At 35.6% G+C, this 22380-nt stretch overlaps 1 protein-coding gene across 1 annotated transcript; it reads right to left on the reverse strand.

Moving 5' to 3' along the window:
• Window positions 1–16: 16 nt before the first annotated feature.
• Window positions 17–20666, reverse strand: LOC128681822 (putative fatty acyl-CoA reductase CG5065). The gene is made up of 13 exons (XM_053766030.1): window positions 20458–20666; window positions 10635–10746; window positions 9724–9840; window positions 8731–8850; window positions 8100–8225; window positions 7470–7615; window positions 6189–6301; window positions 5108–5300; window positions 4316–4462; window positions 3563–3652; window positions 2755–2919; window positions 2068–2166; window positions 17–943 (listed from the first exon to the last, which is right to left on the reverse strand). The coding sequence occupies exons 2-13, from the start codon at window positions 10731–10733 to the stop codon at window positions 790–792; spliced, it is 1569 nt and encodes a 522-aa protein (XP_053622005.1). The 5' UTR covers window positions 10734–10746; window positions 20458–20666; the 3' UTR covers window positions 17–789.
• Between the last annotated feature and the right edge of the window lie 1714 nt (window positions 20667–22380).

Below are 22380 nucleotides of genomic sequence, written 5' to 3' on the forward strand. Positions count from 1 at the left end.
AATAAAATTAAAAACAAAATAGAAATAAACATTTATTATATAAATAATTGTAATTATTTAAACTGTACAGTACAAATATAACCTTATTTTCTGGTAATAAGGATATACATCCTTAATATCAGAAAATAAGGTACATATATAATAATTGGTCGTTATACTACCCACAAGACACGACAGATAAGGTATCTTTCATGGCATAATTAAAGCACCATAATACACAAGTTTAATTAACGCTATGTTACATAAATCCTTACAGCAAATTATTATAACTTAAAAAGAAAATTAACTATATTTGAGCTTTGCCATGGTTTAATACAATTTGAGCATTTTTCGATACATACTATTTATTTCAGATTTTTCGTTCAACGTCGTCTATTTATTTAATGATAAGTATTCATTAACTGATTGCAGTAATAAATAAAAAATATATTACTTAATTTTAATTTAGGCAAAAATATATTTTTGTAATTTTGTACAATAAATAAACACTTTTTTCGTGGCGTGTGGTTCCGCCTTAGAATAGGACCTATATATACTCTTGTAGATATCGTACGAGGCGACTGAGGGACACACAGCATAGACAGCTGATAGGCAATATAATAGCATTCCAGGAGGGTTGACGTCAAGCAGGAGGCCAGTTGTAAAATCAGCCAAATCTTTAGAATTTCAAAGGTATTTTATTTACACTGACCCCGGGCTTTGCGGCTCTACAACCCCGAACGCAACCCGGGATCATGCAGAGACGAGAGAAAGATATAGATACTTCTTTCCTTCCTTATGACGGTAGAACTACGCGCTGATCCTCGAGAACACCGCCCCGGCGACCGCCGTCAAAGTCCTGACCACCCCGTACACGAATTGTCTCACGAAACTGTTGTTCAACGCGAAACGAAGTAGCAACACGACGACAAATAGCAGCAAGCTGTAGTGCACGTAGAACATTCTGGAAATGGCGGTAAAAATTGTAACAACAAATTAGTTCACGTCTGAGAGGAAGTCTTTTTGATGTAATTAGGTACATTAATATATGGCCAGGTAGAATGTCCTGCAAAACTGATTTAAGCATAGATAAAACAAATATGTGTATTTAAGTTTGTTACACCAAATACTTAAACATTTTTTCAAGCTTTTGTTGTCGTCGGAGAGATCTTGTGGCATTTAACGCCTGACTAAAAACCCATGTCCGTGCTGTAAACGGCTGAGGATTTCCCTCGTTTAGAGCCGATCCGGACTGCACCATCAGATCATGCTAATCATAATAATGCATTGTCATGGAAACTGAAGCGACGTGGGAAATTCCAACTCTGTAGGACAACTGCAAATGGGAGAAATCTAACTTGCAAGATTTGATTATAGACAACGGGACAGGTAATTACGTCTTTAAGCTCGGAAAGCAAAAATAAAACTAAATACAATAGCAATCCAAATAAGATCCTGGCACATCTCATAAAAACGCCAGATAATCAAGACCTCTTATAGATATTTTTCTGTCTACGGTACCTAATACCCGCGCAAATCACACAGATTGAGTTAGCCTCAAATGAGTTTGAGACTTGTGTTATGCTTACTGACTCAAAGATACTATATTTTACTAGCTGGGCCCCGGGGCTTCGCGCCCGTTGGCATTTCAAAATAATAAGTACCCTATGTGTTATTTCAGGTTATATTCTACCCGTGTACCAAATTTCATAACAATCCAGTGGTTAACGTCCAGTAATGTCTAGTAGGTTAACCTCACAAGCTTTCGCGTTTATAATATTAGTAGGTTATATAACGTATCGATAAACATCCAAGACTCAGAGAAACGCTTGTGAAATCGTATGTAACCATTCTGTATTTTTTATGACGTTGTTGATTAACAAATTAGATTTTTACACGGCTAAAAAGATCTTAGACCCGAATCAATATCAAATGTGATAGGAATAATTTTCAAAATATCACCGGCGTTCCTGACAAAAGATTGACAAGAAAAATTTGGTACCATTTAATGGTTCCATTTGTGATTTAAAACGCGACTAAGTAGTGCTTAAAAGTGCCTAATTGGTAAATTATAAAAAATAATCAAACTTTTTGATGTGTTTTCTCGCTTCTTCTATATCTTGCTCCTTCTCCTTCAGCAGGTACTTCCTTGTGCCTTTGATAAAGTTACAGTAGTGTTCGTCCCAGCTGAAAATGTAATAATTATTTAAACAGTTTCTAATTAAAGTAAATTAAAGTTTCTAATTAAAGTAAATTAAGTACAAATTCAATTAAATTGTCTTACAAAATGTATACATAATTATATATAACTACCTGCGCCCCGGGGCTTCGCTCCCGTGGGAATTCTGGGATAAAAAGTACCCTATGTGTTATTCCAGGTTATATTCTACCCGTGTACCAAATTTCATAACAATCCATTTTGACGTGACAACGTCTTAAATTAGGTTGCGGCTGGGAGTCACTTATGAAAAAGTGTAACGCCCGGTAACGTTACGATGAGTCACCGAACGAGAGAGAGGCCCGCCGAATGCCTTGCGTCTCTCTCCCACTCAACTATGATCGGTCTGCCGCGCGCGTAAAAAGACGTTGTCACGTAAAATCTTCGCCCGTAAAACCGACTTTACAGGCAACCATTTTTTTTCACGCAAAATCTTTGCATGAAAGAGTAACAAACATACACACATCCTCACAAAGTTTCGCATTTATAATATTAGTTGGATTCTAGGCCGTGACCTTGCCATTAAAAGAGAGAGGAAGATAGAAAATGCTACTCACTCAAAACTGTTAGGGTCCAGATTGTAAATCTTCGCGTCTTGCGGTGAGATCCTTGCGCGGAGTCTCCTCACATTCTCGTTGTGGAACACCCATTCTCTTTGTGCGAAGAACTTTAATACTTTATTCATTGCTTGAAGACGATGGCTTACGGTGATCAGGTTTAATCTGAGAGAAGTATTACATATTATACAAGGAATCTGTATGTCCCGTCTGTTTGTTTCGCGATAAACTCAAAAATTACCGGACGGATTTTTATCTGGGGGCACGGCAAGTAGAACAAAAAAGAGGCACGGCCGTACCATCTGTTTCTTGAAGCAATTCAGGCCAATTTCGAACCCCAATAACTTCGTTGTGGATAAAACAGGAAGCCTGCATTTTCAGTAATACTGTTTTCAGCAATACGTGTATAATTTATTATGAGCGAATCCGAGACAGGCCTCTATAGTATTTGATAAAATAAAGATTTAAATAAATATTTAACAATAATATTGGTACTTAGTATGGAAGCAGAGATATTAGAAATGAAAGATAGGTGTGTCTGTTAGTTTTGTCTGTCGACGGTTTAATAAGTGTAGACATAGCTTTGTAATAAAGAAATAATACTTCAAAACAATATCTATTCAACTCAGAACGACGATGTAATATTGCAATAATCAAATTCAAAATATGCTAATTAAACTTACCCAAAACAAAACACTAATTGAAATTGAAAAATCATTTATTCAGATAACCAGATCCTAAATTGCTAAAGACGAGATACTAAATTCTACAATTAAAATTCATATAAGGCTAAAAGCTTTCAACTTACTGTGTTTTGATTCCAAGTAAGCGGATGGTGTAAGCCACAAGGTGAAGCGGCACGGTTTGTGTCAATAGTTCAATTGCTTTTTGTGCGTATCTGAAAAAAAAAAACACACAACTGATTTTTAAACCCCGACGCACAAAGAGGGATGTTATAAGTTTATCCGCTAAGTGCACCGTATCCGTACACAGACAGGTCTGTCTGTGCACCGTAGTTTATCAACGGGTGAACCTATTTGGATGCTGTTTTGTTTTATTTGATAGCTAATTTTTATGCGGTGGTTCTTAGATATGTTTCATCAAAATCGGTTCAGCGGTTCAAAAGTTGTAGCGAAATGAATATTGAAAGTCGGGGATACACTAGATAGTGCTATGTGTTAGTTAAATCGCGCTAAGGTTTCGCTTGCAGATTATTTTATAGTCATTGCATGTTTTTAGACAAATTATAGTCTTTAATTACAGATACTTACTTCTAAATAGTGCGCGTTTTATTTTTACCCAGGAATGAACGCTCCCGTGGGAATTTTTATATAAAACATAGCCAATAGCATTCTTGGATAATGTACCTTTCTAATGATGAAAGAATTTTTGAAATCGGTTCGGTAGTTTCGAATATCCTACCCGCCTCAAACATGCAAACTCACAAACGCTTACCTCTTTATAATAATAGTATAGAAGTATCTAGAAGTATAGATGGTGTATTGAGCATTGGATAAGGAAGAAAGCGAGAAAACACTAGAAGAGAGAGAGACACACTCACGTATTGCCGACGCTAGCGCCGGACGGGTACCAGTAGGCGCGGTCGAGCGGGTGCTCCACGATGTAGCGCCGCAGCGCCTGCTCGAAGCCCCGCCAGTCGGTGGGGTTCTCCCGCGTGCTGCAGTTGTATACGCGAACCTCTTTCGATCTGAACGTTTGGAAAATAGAAATATAAAGAAAGTTATATATTATAGCATAGATAGCATACAAATACTAGTTTTTCGCCGCGAACATAATAAATTTTTACAAAAGATTTCGATGCCCCACGAACTTAAAAATTCTATCGACAGATTTTTTAAATTTCATCAAAATCAGACCAGCGGTTCGAGGTAGGTACATACATGATCATGAACATGAACATATGCACCACACCCAGCCAGCTCGGAGGCTGAAACGGACGAACCGAATACAGGCCGTTGGCCGTACCTATGCGACGCTGCTTCCATCCATCAAAGTCACGTTTGCTGGAATATACCTCCTTCGTCTACATGCTTCACCTTGCCAACAAAACAGCGTCGAGCTCGCTTACTTTTGCTGTCAATACGAGGTATCAGAGGACGTTCCCTAGCTGGCCTCCCAGCGACCGCTGCCTTGCCGGGTGGAAGCGATGACGTCGCACAAGCCCAGACCCACGACCCCAGTTAACATGTGTAGAATTTCAAATTAGATTGTTTCTTTTTTTTAGTTTAAGTTAATCACGAAAAATCATAGATTGAATGTTGCTTGTTTTGATGTGCCCAAGTAATCTTTAGAAGGTTTTGCTTTTAATACCAGTAACCCTGTATCTACTGACTTGTCTATGGCCGTCTCCCAGGCCACGGCCAGCAGCGTGTCGATGGCGATGTCGACGGGCAACATGTCGGCTGCGGCGTCGGGATTGCAGCAGAACACGTGCAGCAAGCCCTTGCCGGCCGCCGCTATCACACCACTCGGGCCGTTCAGGTTCTCTATCCAGCCGGGATACGGGTGCTTCACTGACGATATCACTGGAAAAAATTCTTTTTTAAGTTTCATGGCTCCATCTTTTGCCAAAACGATGATTTTGCCAACGTCAAGGTTGAGATTGACACGGAATGTAATATGTTATAATATCAATATTGAAACACGGTTCAGTGTGTAACCTAACATATAACTGTGTATAAATATATTATACATACATATACGGATATAGGGGAGAGTAAATAAAAACTATAAGTAGATATTATTATTTTGTATAAATTTTGCCAAATTTATTTTCTTTGCATGACATAATGTATGTGACTTGAAGTGATACATTATGACTTTGATATAATATATAATATTTTTTTAAAATTGTAAGAAACAATAATAGTAAGCCCTTCTGGCATGATAGGGACCAACACTGTTCAAATGTGTTTCTTTCGGCATTTCTTCTCAACAGTGGTCGTTCCGAAATGCCAGTAGTTTGTAGCTTGTGAGAAATTACTATTTAATATTAAATTGAGGTGAAAGAGTGCCTGTGAAGGTCTAATTTCAGAATAAATGATTTGAATTTGATACTTTGCACACTAGTGCCACCATCACATTTTTACATATGTATATGTACGTTTGTTACTCTTTCACGCAAAATTTACTGGACCAATTTTTATGAAATTTGATACAGGGGTAGAATATAACTTGGAATAACACATAGAGTAGTTTTTATCGCGAAATTCCCACGGGAGCGAAGCCGCCGAGCGTATGCATCAAGTTTAGAATATGACGTGCCCGTGACGGCTTAATTTCTGAATGAATAATTTAATTTTATGATTCCCAAAACATCGCGCGCGCATCGTGTGAAAACGAGAGAACGTATGGACGCAATTACCGGTGCTACGTGTTTTATGTTTCACGGTAGCACTCCAGCACATTCTTACCTATGGTAGGTCTGAAGATCGCGCAGGCATAACCTTTATTGCCATGTTGTTGTACCGCGTGCTCCGCCATGGCTTTTGTGAAAGTGTACGTGTTGGGTTTCGGAGATATAAATCTGTGAAAACAATACAATTCAAAATTGAAACAGAAATAAATTAATAACTATATAAAAATGTTGTTAACAACGCCATCTATCGGGATATGTTCAGAGAACAGCTCGTCGCATTGACCTTAATCACTACATAGTAAAAACAAAGTCGTTTACCGCTGTCTGTCCCTATGTATGTTTAGTTCTTTAAAACTATGCAACGGATTTTGATGCGGGTTTTTTTAATAGACAAAGTGATTCCAGAGGAAGGTTTATATACAGGGTCACTGGTATCTAACGAATAACCTTCCAAAGGCGCATAAGGTACATAGAGACTAACATCTTTTGTTCTACGACTTTTGTCTAAACGTAATAAATACAAACATTTTCCTTTTTTTAGTTTTAATGTCGTTTCTATAAAACATTAACTCTATGTTCGATTCCGCTACATAACGCTACTGTACTGTCTCGTGTTGCTTGGTTATTACATAGAGTTAGGATGTGTGTAGAATCGCAAATTGGATTATATTTTATATGAAATAAAAAAACTACGAATCACGAAAAGTCGTAGAATAAAAGTTGCTCGTTTTGATGTACCCAAGTATAGTCTTTAGGAGGTTTTGCGTTTGATACCAGTAACCGTGTATATGTAACATGCATACTATTGCACCCGTGCGAAGTTGGGGCGGGTTGCTAGTACCATCTATACTTATCTGTAATACACATCGTGATGTTTGTTGTTTATTGCTAGCTCCACACTGTCGCGCGAACTCGGACACACGCCGACGCGAATGCGTGAACATTGCGTGGTTAGTACGAGTGCTTTTATTTACCGCAATGAAAAACCAGCAATGTACACCGAACCCGCCAAGGTTTGGCAAACTGTTCGACGACAGTGTGGAGCCGGCATAAAATTTTTATATTGTTAGTTTATTGCAAAATCGATCAAATCAAAATCAAATCATTTATTCAGAAATTATGCCTTCACAGGCACATTTTCACGTCATATTCTAAATAAATTATATTTACCAAAGCTACAAACTACTAGCTTTCGTAACGACCCCACTGCTGAGAAGAAATGCCGAAAGAAACTCATTCAAACAGTGTTGGTCCCTATCATGCCAGAAGGGCTTACTATTTTTTAAATATAAGTATATTTAAGTATAATTTTTTAGTTGCTACTTAAAGATCTTACTTTGGCGTGATCTCCATCATAAGGTCTTCGGGTAAGGACTCCGATACGGCTAACAACTGCTGCAGAGAAATCTTCGGGGGATAGACATGCTCTTCTACTTCACGCAGTTCTGCATTGCTGTAGGCTGTCGATACGTGGACGAACGCCTGAGGAAGAATTGGGTGAATTTAGAAAATAGTGATTTTATATTATTATCTCGCGAATAACGAAGTCGTATGTCGACGATGGGAAAGATATAAAATGATATGACATTCAGTCATTTTCAGATTCCACTGGGCTAATACCTAGAATTCGTGGTACTAATCTGACCTGAACTTTAGGCAGCCGATCGCATATCATAACACGAATGGTTTGCCGATGGGGTGTGACAGTTTGAAAAGGATGTGGCATACAGTCGTTTTCAGATTCCATGGGGAACTTGTGGTACTAGTCGGCAGAACAAAAGCTGGATATAACATACAGACATTTAGATTCTATTGAGCTACAACCTAGAACTCATAGAACTAATGTTAGGCAAAGAAACGATCACAAATCACTCGTTAATATTGGGAAATATGAAGTTGTATGAAGGTGAGACGGTTCAAAAGGGATGTGTCATACAGTCATTGTCAGATTCTTGGGCTGTCTCACCTGCATGTTTGGCAGCCGATCACAGATCTCCAACAGTCTGATAACAGACAGAACATTCTGCTCCACAGCCATCTTCATTGCTTCGTCGAACTTCAGGGTAGCAGCCGAGTGGAACACCACTGATACCTGTTAAAACATGAAAATGGAGACTTTTATCAAATCAAATCATTTATTCAGAAATTAGGCCTTCACAGGCACTTTTTCACGTCATATTCTAAATTAAATTATGTTTACCAAAGCTACAAACTACTAGCATTACCGAACGACCACTGCTGAGAAGAAATGCCGATAGAAACTCATTCAAACAGTGTTAGTCCCTAAAAAGTCAGTAGTAGACATATTTATTGTCTTCGAAAGGTTGTATGTTTGTTATTTCTTCAAGCTCAAACGGCTGGGCCAATTTTTTATGAAATTTGGCATTGCGATACTTAACTGATACCTTGGATTATAATAACACATAGGGTAGTTTTTATCCCAAAATTACGCGATTTCCGTGGGATTTTGTCAAACATCTGATAGTCAATTGCACTGAAGTATAGATGGCGCTGCTGTGAATAAAAACCTAAGTATATCCCCGGGGCGCTGTTATTAAATAACAACAAAAAAAAAACAAAGTTTCATTCGTTCTTACATCATGTAACCTGAGCAATGACTCCTGACTCATTCCTAGGTCGGGTTTGGTGATGTCTCCGGCTAGCATGCTGAGCTTGTCCAGCTGTGCTGGGTCAGTGGCACGGACTGGGTCAAACACCTGGAGAAAGCAATTATAATTAATCAATTATTTGTATCTACAACTGTTGTTACCCAAAAATAATTCACTTTTAAGTTTGGGTCAATTATCGCACACTAGCGCCACCGTGACATATTTGACAATTTCTATTATTTTTCTTACTGAAAAATAAAAATAAACATTTTATCAGGTTATGCCATACTACTAATACAGATAAGCCTTTATTTTTGCCCTAAAATTAGCGTCTTTAACATAAATCACTATCATACGTTATTCACAGTCATAATCTAGTGCATCCTACTCTCAGCTTTTTAAAACTTTTTTTATGGGAATTAACTCGTTAGTTTTTCTTTCTTTGTATTTGTTACATAATTCTTCGTGTACATAAGTGTAATTTATCCTTAAATTAAGTCTAACATTTAGTTAATAGGTATGTCTGTTCTATAATTGTTTAAATAATTTATACAAGTGAAGATTTTGTGAACATAGTTGCTTTTTTTTTTGCTGCGTTATATGTTTAGCCGATAATCTTGCAACAAATAAAATTAAAATTAAGTATTAATACAACAAACAAATAAAATTAAAATTATTTTTTTTCTCATCAATTTTGCGGTGGACATCCGTACACCACAATGTATCCGATCTAAGCGGCCTATTTAGTTAGGGCGGTGGGACTTCAAACAGTCACACACACACACACAAGTACGTCACAGCCAACGTACAGTACCGTGTGGAGGAGGGACATAAAAAAATGTCATCAGGAATCACACTGTTTACTGGTAAACTGCATTAAAATCCGTCGTTTATCGTCCGTTTATCGCGAACAGACAGACAGACGTGGCAGAGGATTTTGTTTTATAATAGGTAGGTGAGGAAAAGGATAAAGTAACTCACAGGTGAATCGATGAGTTGCTGCAACCGTTTCTCCGGCGAGACGTCTTTTTTGTGCCGCACCAGCAGGTATAGCCGGTCGACGTCGGGGCAGGTTGCTAGTATGCGCTCGATCAACACCTAGGGTCAAATATAAATATAATATAAATATAAATATATTAGGACAAATCACACAGATTGAGCTAGCCCCAAAGTAAGTTCGAAACTTGTGTTATAGGATATTAACTCAACGATACTATATTTTATAACAAATACATATATAAATAAACATCCAAGACCCGGGCCAATCAGAAAAAGATCATTTTCCATCATGACCCGACCGGGGATCGAACCCGGGACCTCTCGGTTCAGTGGCAAGAACCTTACCACTGCGCCACCGAGGTCATCGAATAAATGTTATCGTTTTATTACAAGCTGTTTACCCACGACTTCGTTAGCGTAGAATAGTTACCTAGTTCTTCAGTCCAGAAGGCTGGCAGCATTGCCACGTTGTACGGCAATGCTGATTCTCTATATACTTACTGTTACTGGTTACTGGTATCAAACGCAAAACCTCCTAAAGACTACTTGGGTACATCAAAACAAGCAACTTTTATTCTACGACTTTTCGTGATTCATAGTTATTTTTTCACATAAAAAAAATACTATCTAATTTGACATTCTACACAAGTTAAGTATCTGTATGTAATAGCCAAGTAACACGAGACAGTACAGTAGCGTTATGTATGTATAGAAACGACATTAAAACTAAAAAAAGGAAAATTGTTGTATTTATTATGTTTAGACAAAAGTCGTAGAACAAAAGATGTCTCTACGTACCTCATGCGCCTTTGGAAGGTTATGCGTTAGATACCAGTAACCCTGAACCCTGTACCTATGTGTATATAAATATTAATTTTACATAATATACTTACTTTCCCCATGAACCCAGTTGCTCCCGTTATGAATATCGACCTTCCGGCGTAGAACTGAGGAATGAGGGGCACCGCCTCTGAATCCCGACGCGCCACCATCTTGATATTTTATCTGTGACAATAAATAAATTAATATACACATGTATAACCAATCCATATATAGATGCTGGAGTATTTAAAAGAAATCATAATTTCTTGCATGTAACAGTGAGGTATGTTGATTAGGTAAGTGTACCTACTACTCTCTAATGACAATACTGTACGTCGACGTGACACGTGAAGAGATGAATTAATTCAGCCGAACTGGCATGGTCTCGATAGCTCAGGTGGTAAGAGCACTGTCCTGGATAGACAGGGGCGCGGGTTCAATACCCGCTCGATTACAGAAATTTTTCATCTCATTATTATCTTCAAAAAATTAAGTTAAATAAGAACATGTGTGACATAACCAATCAATTTAAATAAATTAATAGTTTAGAAACACTAGAAAAACACGCTTTTATAAGTGCACGTAAATGTGGTTCATTACAAGTAAGTTCATTACAACATCTTTCTAACAAGTCCAAACACAGCTATGATACGATGTTCCATCATGAAGATCCAGCTCATATCTTCCGGCTCCATCATCAGATCAGCTCGACAGCACCATATTATTGTATTGTCATCAGAACTACATACAACTACCAATTTTCATGATGCTGTGATCCTTAGATTCCTTTACATAGTTTCTTCTAAACGTAATAAATAAGTACAACAATTTTTCTTTTTTTTAAAAGTTTTAATGGCGTTTCTATAAAACGTTAACTCTATGTTCGATTCCGCTACTGTACTCTCTCGCGTTGCTTGGCTAATACATAGAGTTAAGATGTGTAGAATCGCAAATTAGATTGATTTTTTTTTAAATATGAAAATAAAAACTACCTAATCACGAAAAGTCGTAGTTGCTTGTTTTGATGTACCCAAGAAGTCTTTAGGAGGTTTTGCGTTTGATACCAGTAATCCTGTATAATTCACTACATTTTATGACAATCCAAACGAACTGACACACAAGACAAGGAGAAAATAAAAAGAAGTTATTTTTTTTAATCTATTGTCAGCGCTAATAGTGGTGTGCCAAATAGCCTGTACTTAATTAAAAATCACTAAATCTAGTTTTTAATACATTATTAGGTAGCCAGGGGCAACGCATCGAAAAGGGGCCCCGTGGGACGTTAACAATTTATTAAACAAAAGTAATAATATTAAATGTATGAAAATAAATAACATTAAATATGTATCAAAGAATAAAAGTTATCAGATTACTTACAGGTTCTGTTAATGGCTCATTTTAAATTATAATGCCGTGTACACACAAAATTTGGGCATTTTACCTGATCAGGGGGCTTACCATCATCTCTTAACGCGATCCACTTTACGACCTAAACTGACCTGCATCGCAAATTCATGCCATCGACTTCATTCTTCATTCGACGACATTTTTCGTATGAGTGCGATTCATTTTAGGTTCCTAAATTGAACTGAGTTGCATTGGAATCGTTCTGTAAAAGTTGATGATAGGCCTGCACTAAGGTATAAAAATGCAAAATTGTAATTTGTCTGTTTGTGTACCTTAATAAATAAATTTTTACATAAATATTGAATACTTCATAACTATTAATAAGTTTCATCAATTAAAGTATTTTTCAGTACAGTTTTATTATTCATTGTATTCATAAATAAATATACCTATACTTTAAAAATAACTGGTACACTCGAATCCAAAGCTTGTCTGAAAAGTGATGGTTGCAGTGTGGTTGTCGTTGCGTCACAATGGCGCATTGTGATTGGTTCTCTGCGTCTCACTTCAAATCGATTGGATGGCGAGAAATGAAATGCAAATCCGCACTTCGCCCAAAGGTGTCTCAAGAAAAAACTTTCCACATGTTTTTTTAATCTACAAGGGCAACTTATGAATCGGAAATAAACGCAATGCCGGCTCCACGCTGTCGCGGAAAAGTTACGGATTCGGCGTATATTGCTGATTTTTCATTGCGGTAAATAAAAAAACTCATACTAACTACGCAATGTTCTATGACAATTTGTTCGCATTAATACGATGTCTACTCGTATCTCTTCATAAACTTGAAAGCAGTTGTTGCTCTTCGAAGAGTGAGAATGGGCCCTTAAAATAGCGTTGCCCAAGCGCGGCATAACAAGTTAATACGCCCCATGTGTACATGTAGGTAATTAAGTTTTTCTTGTAAGAATATTAACTTAGCTATAAGCATCAATAAACTGTTCTAATTTAGTGGGAAAGTTCATTGTATGTATGTCATTGTGTTGTGATTGGTTAATTTGTTAAATTGATTATTAAGATGTGATGATTCATACTTTATTTATAACTAGCTTTTGCCCGCGGCATCGCCCGCATGATTTATTCGGCAAAAGCGAAGCACAAACTTTCACGCCCCATTATTGTGGGTTGATTTTTGAAAAAAATCTACGAATTACTAGATACTATTGGCACGAGTAGGATTCGAACCTGGGACCTTTCGATACCTACCTACAAACACCGGTTTATCTTTTATTTCTTAGCGAAAAACAAAATTAACAGATAATGTCTCACTCGTATTAAAAATTAGATAGAAACTTTTTTTTTTTTTACAAAAATGTCATTTTTGACACAAGCTTTTATTGTTGTCAGAGCGACCTTATTGCATTTAACGCCTGACAAAAAACCCATGTACGTGTAAACCGTTGAGCGAGTTCTCTCTTTGGGAGCCGATCCTAGATGCACCATCAGGTCGTACTTATAATACTCGTATCATGGAAACTGAAGCGACGTGGGAAATTTCAACTCTGTAGGACAACTGGAAGTAGGGGAAATCTACTGAATAAAATAATATTGCTTGTAATATTGTAAGGGCAAAGTGTTATACATATAACTATACACAGTTATTGAAGTAAAGACATTTGAATTTGAGTTGAAATCACCATAAACCCGCCGACGTTCAAAGACAAACAGTATTCATCGTAAAATTGTTTGCAATAGTGCTTCCATCTATTTATAAGTTACGACATGTTTATATGCGTCTTAGGTGAGCGAGAAAATCTGTAAATCAGCGCGACAAAACTATTTCAAAGTCAAAGGTAAAAGCATTTATTGCAAAATCTGTGTTTGTACATGTACTGTACATACAAGAATGGTGAATTTAAGTGAGAGTTTCAACAGATGGCCCTTTCAGGCATGCAATATTTTTCAATAACAAAATTATCAATATATCTATTGTCTTAATTTTAATAAAATCACATTTACATAACTACCTATATAAGAATGTTTTTTAAGTCTTAAAAGTTTTCATTATTTTATGGATTATGCCTCATCCTAATTAATATTATACCTATATGCGAAAGTAAGTTTGTTTGTTACCACTTCACGCCCTATCTACTCAAACAATCATCTTGAAATTTTGCATACATGTTTGAAGTGTGGAGCCTTCTCCATAGGATACCTTTCATCTCGGAAAAATAACTATTTCCGTGGTAAATTTACAACGTGGTAAAACCTAGTCGAACAATAAGTGGAACATTACATGTAGGTACACATATACACGCACAGCACTGCATCAGCGTGCGGCATTCCGTCGCTTACTTAGGACGCCAGGATGGCTTGTGTCAACCTTGTTGTTTGCTTGCATGGCCTTTGTATGTACTGTCATAGAAATATGTCTAATACTATTACGTACCTCCATATAATGAGAGAAGACCAACATTAAAATTTTACTAATAAACCTTGACCATGATTAATATTTGCAGAAGATTGTTAGAAAGAGATGGATGATCTGTGTTAGGGATATGGAAGGAGTTAGGTGTGGCAATAAATATAAACTTACGCAGAGAAAAGACATAGGCGACTAAGGGACAAAGCCTTAACAGCTGATAATCAACGATAGCATTCTCAAAGAGGGCTGACGTTAGGCGGGCGGCCGGTTGTAAAATCGGAGAAAAATCTTCCAAATGTAATGGCAATGTTCTCGATTAGTCTTCAGCCACTGAGCGTCGGAGCCCAGGGTCCGCTTTCATACTTCTTCGTCTCCACGTCGCACGGTCGTCGGCGTCCCTAGTTGTCAGACCATTGTCACGAATATCATCCTCGACGACATCAAGCCAGCACTTCTTGGGTTTGCCTTCAGCCAGGGCCGGGCGGGAGCGGCACAGACAGACATTTGTTCCCTACGTAATTTGCCGGTCGTGTCGTGGCGTTTATGGGTGAATGTCACGAGCATATTGAACTCCGCCGCGGGCTCTCATTAGTGTTTATTAAATTGCACCATACACAGTAATCAATTTAATTATCCTATTTTATAAATAAGTAAAATACTGGTACAATGTTAATTTTATAAATGTTAATTTTTAATAAAAAAAAAAGATTCTTTATTCAATAAAAAGTGTCGGACTTATACCGCCTGCTCTGATATAATATGTATGTATGTCAATAGTAAATAAATATATTCGGATAAATCACACAGATTGAGCTAGCCCCAAAGTAAGTTCGAGACTTGTGTTATAGGACACTAACTCAACGATACTATATTTTATAACAAATACATATACAGATAAACATGCAAGACCCCCGGGTCAATCAGAAAATGACAATTTTCCATCGTGACCCGACCGGGGATCGAACCCGGGACCTCTCGGTTCAGAGGCAACTTTACCACTGCGCCACCGTGATCGGCAATTAATAATATTAATCAATAATATTTTACTAAGACATGTTTCACAATATCTCAGAAACATAGTATATTTCTAGATTATTGGACGTAATGACTTTGTAAATATAGATTTGTGACCGATTTCTGCAAATATCTACTTATGGGTATGTATCTGCATGAGACTATGACGTGTGGTTTGGTCAATACAAACATGTATATAAGTAAATAGGTAGTATTTATTGTGAGTACCTGTGTGGATCTCAGAGCGAGCGTCATTACGATCCGTCAATATTCTTGAAGAAGAATTGTTTCAGACATAATAAATAACATTACATGTAGGTACTTCATGTTCTTTTAACTGTGGAAGAAGGATGAATATTATCCAAAATCAATCATCCATAAAATTTGCATTACCAAAGTACAGATTAATTATTTTAAAGTCAAATATTAAAACATCATTGTTAAAATTTGAAAAATTGAAATGACAGCGCGGCCGCAGCGTTCGGAACGCGCTAAGAAACACCACCTACTTTACCTATTTATTACATCGAGTAACATACATGTAACATTCTACCGGCCCGTCCCGGCTTTGCTCAGGTAAAATCATAAAGTTTCCTCTTGAAACACACTATCTGTTGCAAAAAACAGGCCTCAAATCGTTCGTAGATGATGGGTTCTGTCGTTCAAACGCCCGATGTCGAAACATTCTGTCGGCGAAACGTTCGTAGGCGAAGCAATTGTCGGAGAACTGTTAAAGACTCGTTGTTTTAAAGATTAAACCATTCTTTGTTTTGTAGTGATGTTGAACCTATTCGTCAACATGAATCCACAATATTCTCTTATTAGTTAATTACATAAAAGACGCATGTCATTGCGTCCACACGTCTCTCTGTTTTCACACGATGCGTACACGACATGAGACAAAGAGAGTGTGGACATTAGTAGGTAACTACGTGTTTTTGGTAATCCTTCTGGGCACACGTGAGAGACAAAATATATTAACAACCTGTCCCTTTCCTTCACGTATATTTCTAATTTTCTTTCTTGTATTGACGAAACAAAAGATAATTTTCTCTGTCTACCGCAGAATATATGTAGTTGGAAACACTACCGAAAAAAACATGACGATCTTGCACTTACCCTAACGTAAACGTATGTGTGTTTGTTTGTCAGTAAAATGACGCGCATAAACGTTATGTGTATGCTAATTCACCTTCTGGAACTATTGACAACACGTCTTCACTTTGCTACGTGTGTTTTGTACCGTATTACTCTGTGTTAGAGTTTATGTTTTTAGACGTCACATCTGCAAATATTGTGTAGATAAATAGTAATGATTTTTATTTGATTTCGTCTAATAAATTATATTTGATTCCGCTTTGCCCGCATTATAACTTCGAGGTAATGTACATACATTTATTTGTATGTTTTTAGTATAAGTTTAATTTAGTTAGTTTTAATTTTATTACTATTGAAATGTAAATTAAAAATATATTGCGCTGAACTAACCCAACCAACTTTAAATCTTTATATAATAATCCAGCTGCATTGTTACAGTCTATGAATTATCGTTATTTTTTTCTTTCTTGACAAGAAATTGTAAGAAAAGACAAAAGTCCAAGAAAAGACTAACTATAAAAATGATAATCATAACAAAGTTACAATCATAGATACGATTAATATATTTATTTTAAATTACATAGGTATTTTACGTTTTAACTTTTTTATTAATAACAGGGCATGTCCTCATCATACCTAGGATAGTTATCAAATTAAAATGCAAAATTCTTTATTCAATTTGGGATGATATACATCACTTATTGACGTCAAAAAATTACTTAAACTAAGTCTACTGCCGGCTTCCAAAGCGCAGGTGAAGAAGAAGCGGCGCAACACACTTCACCGCAGCCTTTTCTCCAAGGACGTCAATTAACAAATATAGGTCTTATACATATATTAAAAATTAGGAGGACGAATTTATCATATTGCACTCGATCACAATCGTAGACATGTTTTTTTATACACTTTTTTACCATGTCCTTTGTTATACTATTAGAAAGAAAAAGTAAGAAGCAATCTGGCTTATAACCAACACTGTTTAAATGAGTTTCTTTCGGCATTTCTTCGCAGCAGTGGTCATTTCGAAATGAACGATGATTTTTAATTTGACGTGAAAAAGTGCCTGTGAAGGTCAAATTTCTAAATAAATAAATTATTTGATTTTGAATTTGGAAGCATATCAGCTCACTGCCGGGCATATTTAGATAGATCTCCATATTTTCGCGCCATTTCCTATTCGGCAACCATTTTGTTTTGTAAACAATTACCTTGCCTAGCCATTACCACTTACGCACATAGGTACAATCATAATTAAGTAACTATTTTTGCAACCCATTGAAAATAAATTGTTAATTATTTTCATGCTCAACCATAATACACTAATAAGGTGATTATTGTCTTATTATCGGTGTAATAATCTATGAATCAGAACACAGAAAACGAATGAATAGTGAAGGTTTTCACCAAAAACACAAAAAACAAAATGACACAACATTTTATCAAAAATCAAAATCATTCATTCAGAAACTAGACCTTTTTTCACGTTATATTCTAAACTAGCTTTTGCCCACAACTTCGTATGTGAGTAAAAATCCGTTTCCCGTAGGAATTTCAGGAAATCCCTTCTTAGTGCTCCCCTACATTGTCCTAGGAACCTACACACCAAATTTCAACTATCTACGCGCAGTAGTTTCGGCTGTGCGTTGTCTGTTAGTCACTCAGTAACGCAAGAGTTATTAATATAGATTAAATATTATTTACCAAAGCTACAAACTACTAGCATTTATTATCGTCATATCGGATGCAATTAGATGCATTAGGTATGTAATTAGTTAGTTACTTCGTTTCCTAATTTACGTATACTAGCTGCACCCCGCGGAATTACCGAATAATTTACGTTTTTATGCACGGTGTGTCATCTGTCTGCTGTATAAAGCGCTATCCCACAAATTTATTCTCTAATAAATTTCGCATGTATATGTATGTATGTATGTGTGTATGTTTGTTACTCTTTCGCGCAAAATCTAGTGGACGGATTGTTATGAAATCTGGTACACGGGTAGAATATAATCTGGAATAACACATAGGGTACTTTTCATCTCGAAATTACCACGGAAGCGAAGCCCCGGAACGCAGCTAGTGAAACATATTTTCGGCCAGTTAAAACCCCTACTAGACTAGACATGAACACAAAAATTCAAATTCAAAAGTGATTTTTTTATAAATGCATTAAAATAAGCATTAGTTAAAGAAGCATCTTCAAGTAGGTACTTAAGTAATTGATTTTTCCACGATTCATAAACAAATTGAATCAAATCATTTAATACATTAAATGATTATCTAAGTATTATCTGCTTATTTATGGTCATAAATCGTAATGTATGTGGTTAAGTGACGTAATTTCTCTTATATCAATAAAACATAATTTTAAGAAGAAAATTCTCTTATGAATAAAATTAATACATATGTATATATATTATTAATCATTCATTCATTCATATTGTGTGTGTTATTTTGCTAACACTGGTGTCAGCTTTTATTTAAGTCGCCTAGAGGCATCTGACATGACTTTTACGGCCACCTACCGCCATCTAGTGGCAAGTAGTCGCATACACACTTTCCTCACGATGTTTTCCTTCACCGAGAGCTATGCTATGCACATAATAGTGTGTGCTGTGTAGTTATAAATTAGAAAACGAAGTAACTAGACCCTTATTACAAAAAGGAGTCTTCCTGTCTGTATGTATGAACGCGATAAACTCAAAAACGTCGGATTTTTTTATAAGGTTTTCACCAATAGATAGTGTGATTCTTATTTAAGTAGTTTATGTTTTCACCGGAACGAAGCTAGGTCGGACCGCTAGTTAACACATTAATAAATTTTTTGGCATTCATTTCTGAACTGAAGATGTTTAAATTCAAGCACCTTACTTAGAAAGGCATGTACAGTCAACATCACATCACATCAATCTACCCAAATTTATTGCAAACTCGCCGCTATCACCGCGCTATAGAGGTTCATGCGCGGTAACTTGCTGTTGACTGTACCTACATCGTTACAATGCACTGTAGTTTCCCTTTTTTATTATTTTTCCCGGCCTGTGTTTCACAAAATGCTTCCGGCCATAAATTTTACATAATGACAATAGTATGTCTCCGATAAATTTCGAAAATTTCATAGGTACGTGATTTATTGAACAGCAGCGACGCTGTCATAAAAATTATATTTAAACTTAGTTGTTATTTATTGAAATAGAATTATAAAATTTTATCAATTGGTTTGTTAAAATTATGTTCGTTGCTGTTTCGTTTAGAGGATTTAGCTCGTTATCAAACGCGGGAAAGCAGCTAGCGTTCTCGACACGTTGCCTAGCAAGCGTTTTTTAGATTTTCAAGTTAGTTTAATTCAGTTGTTTTTTATGTTTATTTATTATAATTTTGATTTACTTAGTAATAACATTATTTAGGTTTTTTATTAATTATACTAAAACAGATGCGTCATAGTTTAAATTATTTTATAAATTCCTATATAAATGTAAATTTAGTGACTACTCACTATGCATTAGACCTTATTTACTTCCTATTTGATGTTATACATATATGCACCATAGATAAACAATATATAACTAATATTTTTATTAGTAGTACTAAAATATTAATGCACCGGCAAATAAAAACGGATTAGTGCGAAACTAAAAAAACGAATAATAAGGTAGTATGAAAGTAAAAAACATTGCTATACCTAAACATGGGCTTTTAAAATATATTCCAAAAAATTTTTTGGAAAAGTCGAGGTATCCCATCTACTATGGCCAAAGGTTCAGCATTTGGCAAAGCTGCCAGCCCTTTGGGCAAATTGCAACCAACTTAATCCGTATGATTTATATATTTTTTTATTTTTTTAGTTATTTTTAATTCTTATATACTAAATTTAATGTTTAGTTATATGTTTATTTAATTTGTTTTCAATTACTTAGGTACTCACTTGATTTAACAAAGTGTGAATTAAAATATAATAATTATTATTAATTAAAATTAAACCGAACACATCAAAAAAATTAAAAACTTACCTCTTTAAAGTGTCAAAAAACCATAAACAAAACACTAAAAAAGATTCACAACCGAACTTTTTAAATAAAAAAAAGTAATGTCACGTCGTCTTTTCCCGCGCAAGTTAACCTTACAACTGGCGCGTTCGGCCTTCGCGCGTAACTTAACTAAATCCTAACTAGATACGTCTTTAATTATGTATACGTCATCTAATGGACAAACATCCATGCATTCATAAGAAATTATTGTTAATAAGACTTTGACCATGACAAACCGTTGCATATTCGATAAAAAATTGCCACTACTTTCGACTGTTCTTAGCGGTGTGGCACAAAAAAAATGTTCTTTTCGACACACTGTGTGCACAGAATCAAACGATTTTTTTCCTGTACGTTGTTTGAGGATGTGACATTCGATTGACTTAACAAATAATATTCCATTGTGCGTTAAATATAGCTAACGTCATTAATTTGTCTATAGCCCGGGTTTATATTTGGTAATGGTACCTAAGTTTACAGTGACGTGATACCGTTCTCACTTAAAATAATACCAAATTTCCTTCAGTTGATGTCGTAGGAGACGATAAAGGAAGCCAAGCTAGTATACCAGCCAGTAAGTTTAATTGCATTCCTAAAGAGATTTGGCGTTACAGATTAGGCCGTAAAATAATTTCACATTTGTATATTAGTTCTATTATATATATGGTGACGATAGATATTCTCCCATACAAAACCTCATCAATTTATTGACGCAAACTGTTCTGTACGTACATAATAAATGCCAATATGTCAAATAGGTACATTGGATATAAATAATTATAGATAGTCAGAGATGTAGTGATTATTGTGTATCATAATTTATATGAATTATTATTAATGTATTATAGTAACTTACAAAATAATAATAAATACTATTCAAATCTATTGTAAGTCCTCGAACAGCACATAACTCAGTGCCATAGCCAAAGTAAGTTTGTTTGTTTGTTACCTCTTCACGCTCTATCTACTCAATCAATCTTCGTCAAAATTTGCATACATGTAGTTTGAAGTACGGAGCAAGGCAAGGGTTATAGGGTATCTATCATCCCGGAATATTGAATGTTCTCGTGGGAAATTCACTTACTTTGAGGTTAGTTCAATCTTTGTTACAATTTTACTATAGTTGAACTTGCTCCTAAATCAAAAGATAACAGTAAACAAAAAGGATATAATCTGACCTGATACTTACGCAATTAAAGAGATGAACTAATTTTCACATACACAGATAATTGTATATATTATATATAGGTATTATATTACTAGATTTGATTATGAGAAAGACGGGACAGGTGTCTGTGAGAACAAAATCTAAGCAAAATCAATCTTTTCGATTATATATTTATTATTTATAAACAAAATCTAATCCCGCTTCCTTCCATGTAGGGATCCAGAACAGTTTCTTACATATTTCAATCCCATAGTTAGAGTGAGCCGTCAGTACGATGAAGACCTTGTGTCTGACAGAGTTAGATTAGTTAGATTAGATTAGTTAGATTTCGTTACATAAGTTCAGGAGGCAAATATTAATGCATCTCATAACACAATACTTTTGTGATAAATGCTTAAATGTTACTTATTTTCAAGTGTTTTTTTTTTCCATAAAAAAAAAACTAATTATTTTATTTTGTAATTTCACTATATTTCTTCCTTCACTTATATGTTAAAATATCGTGTTTAATTACTTAAGGTGTTTCTCTAGTGTAAGTCATTATATCTTTTTATATAAATGCATATAGGTAGGCATGCATATTTCTGGAGTACAATTTAGATCCACTGCTTATAGTCTAGATTTTATGTAAGTTGGATTCGTAACTATTTTTTACACTGATGAATGAGTTCGAGCCGTAGTTCCTAAATACTAGTAGTTCGTAGCTTTGTTAGATACCTATCATTTAATTTTGAATA

This window comes from Plodia interpunctella, chromosome 28, assembly GCF_027563975.2.
Source record: "Plodia interpunctella isolate USDA-ARS_2022_Savannah chromosome 28, ilPloInte3.2, whole genome shotgun sequence".
NCBI classification, from domain to species: Eukaryota; Metazoa; Arthropoda; class Insecta; order Lepidoptera; family Pyralidae; genus Plodia; species Plodia interpunctella.

What these genes read in the sequence shown, in the direction of transcription:
- LOC128681822 (XM_053766030.1), bottom strand. Translation starts at nt 10,733, where the DNA reads ATGGTGGCGCGTCGGGATTCAGAGGCGGTGCCCCTCATTCCTCAGTTC. An exon ending in GATCTTCAGACCTACCATAG is followed by an intron (nt 5,301 to 6,188) that starts GTAAGAATGTGC and finishes AATTTTTTCCAG; the next exon opens with TGATATCGTCAGTGAAGCAC. An exon ending in TTACTTGGAATCAAAACACA is followed by an intron (nt 2,920 to 3,562) that starts GTAAGTTGAAAG and finishes TACTTCTCTCAG; the next exon opens with ATTAAACCTGATCACCGTAA.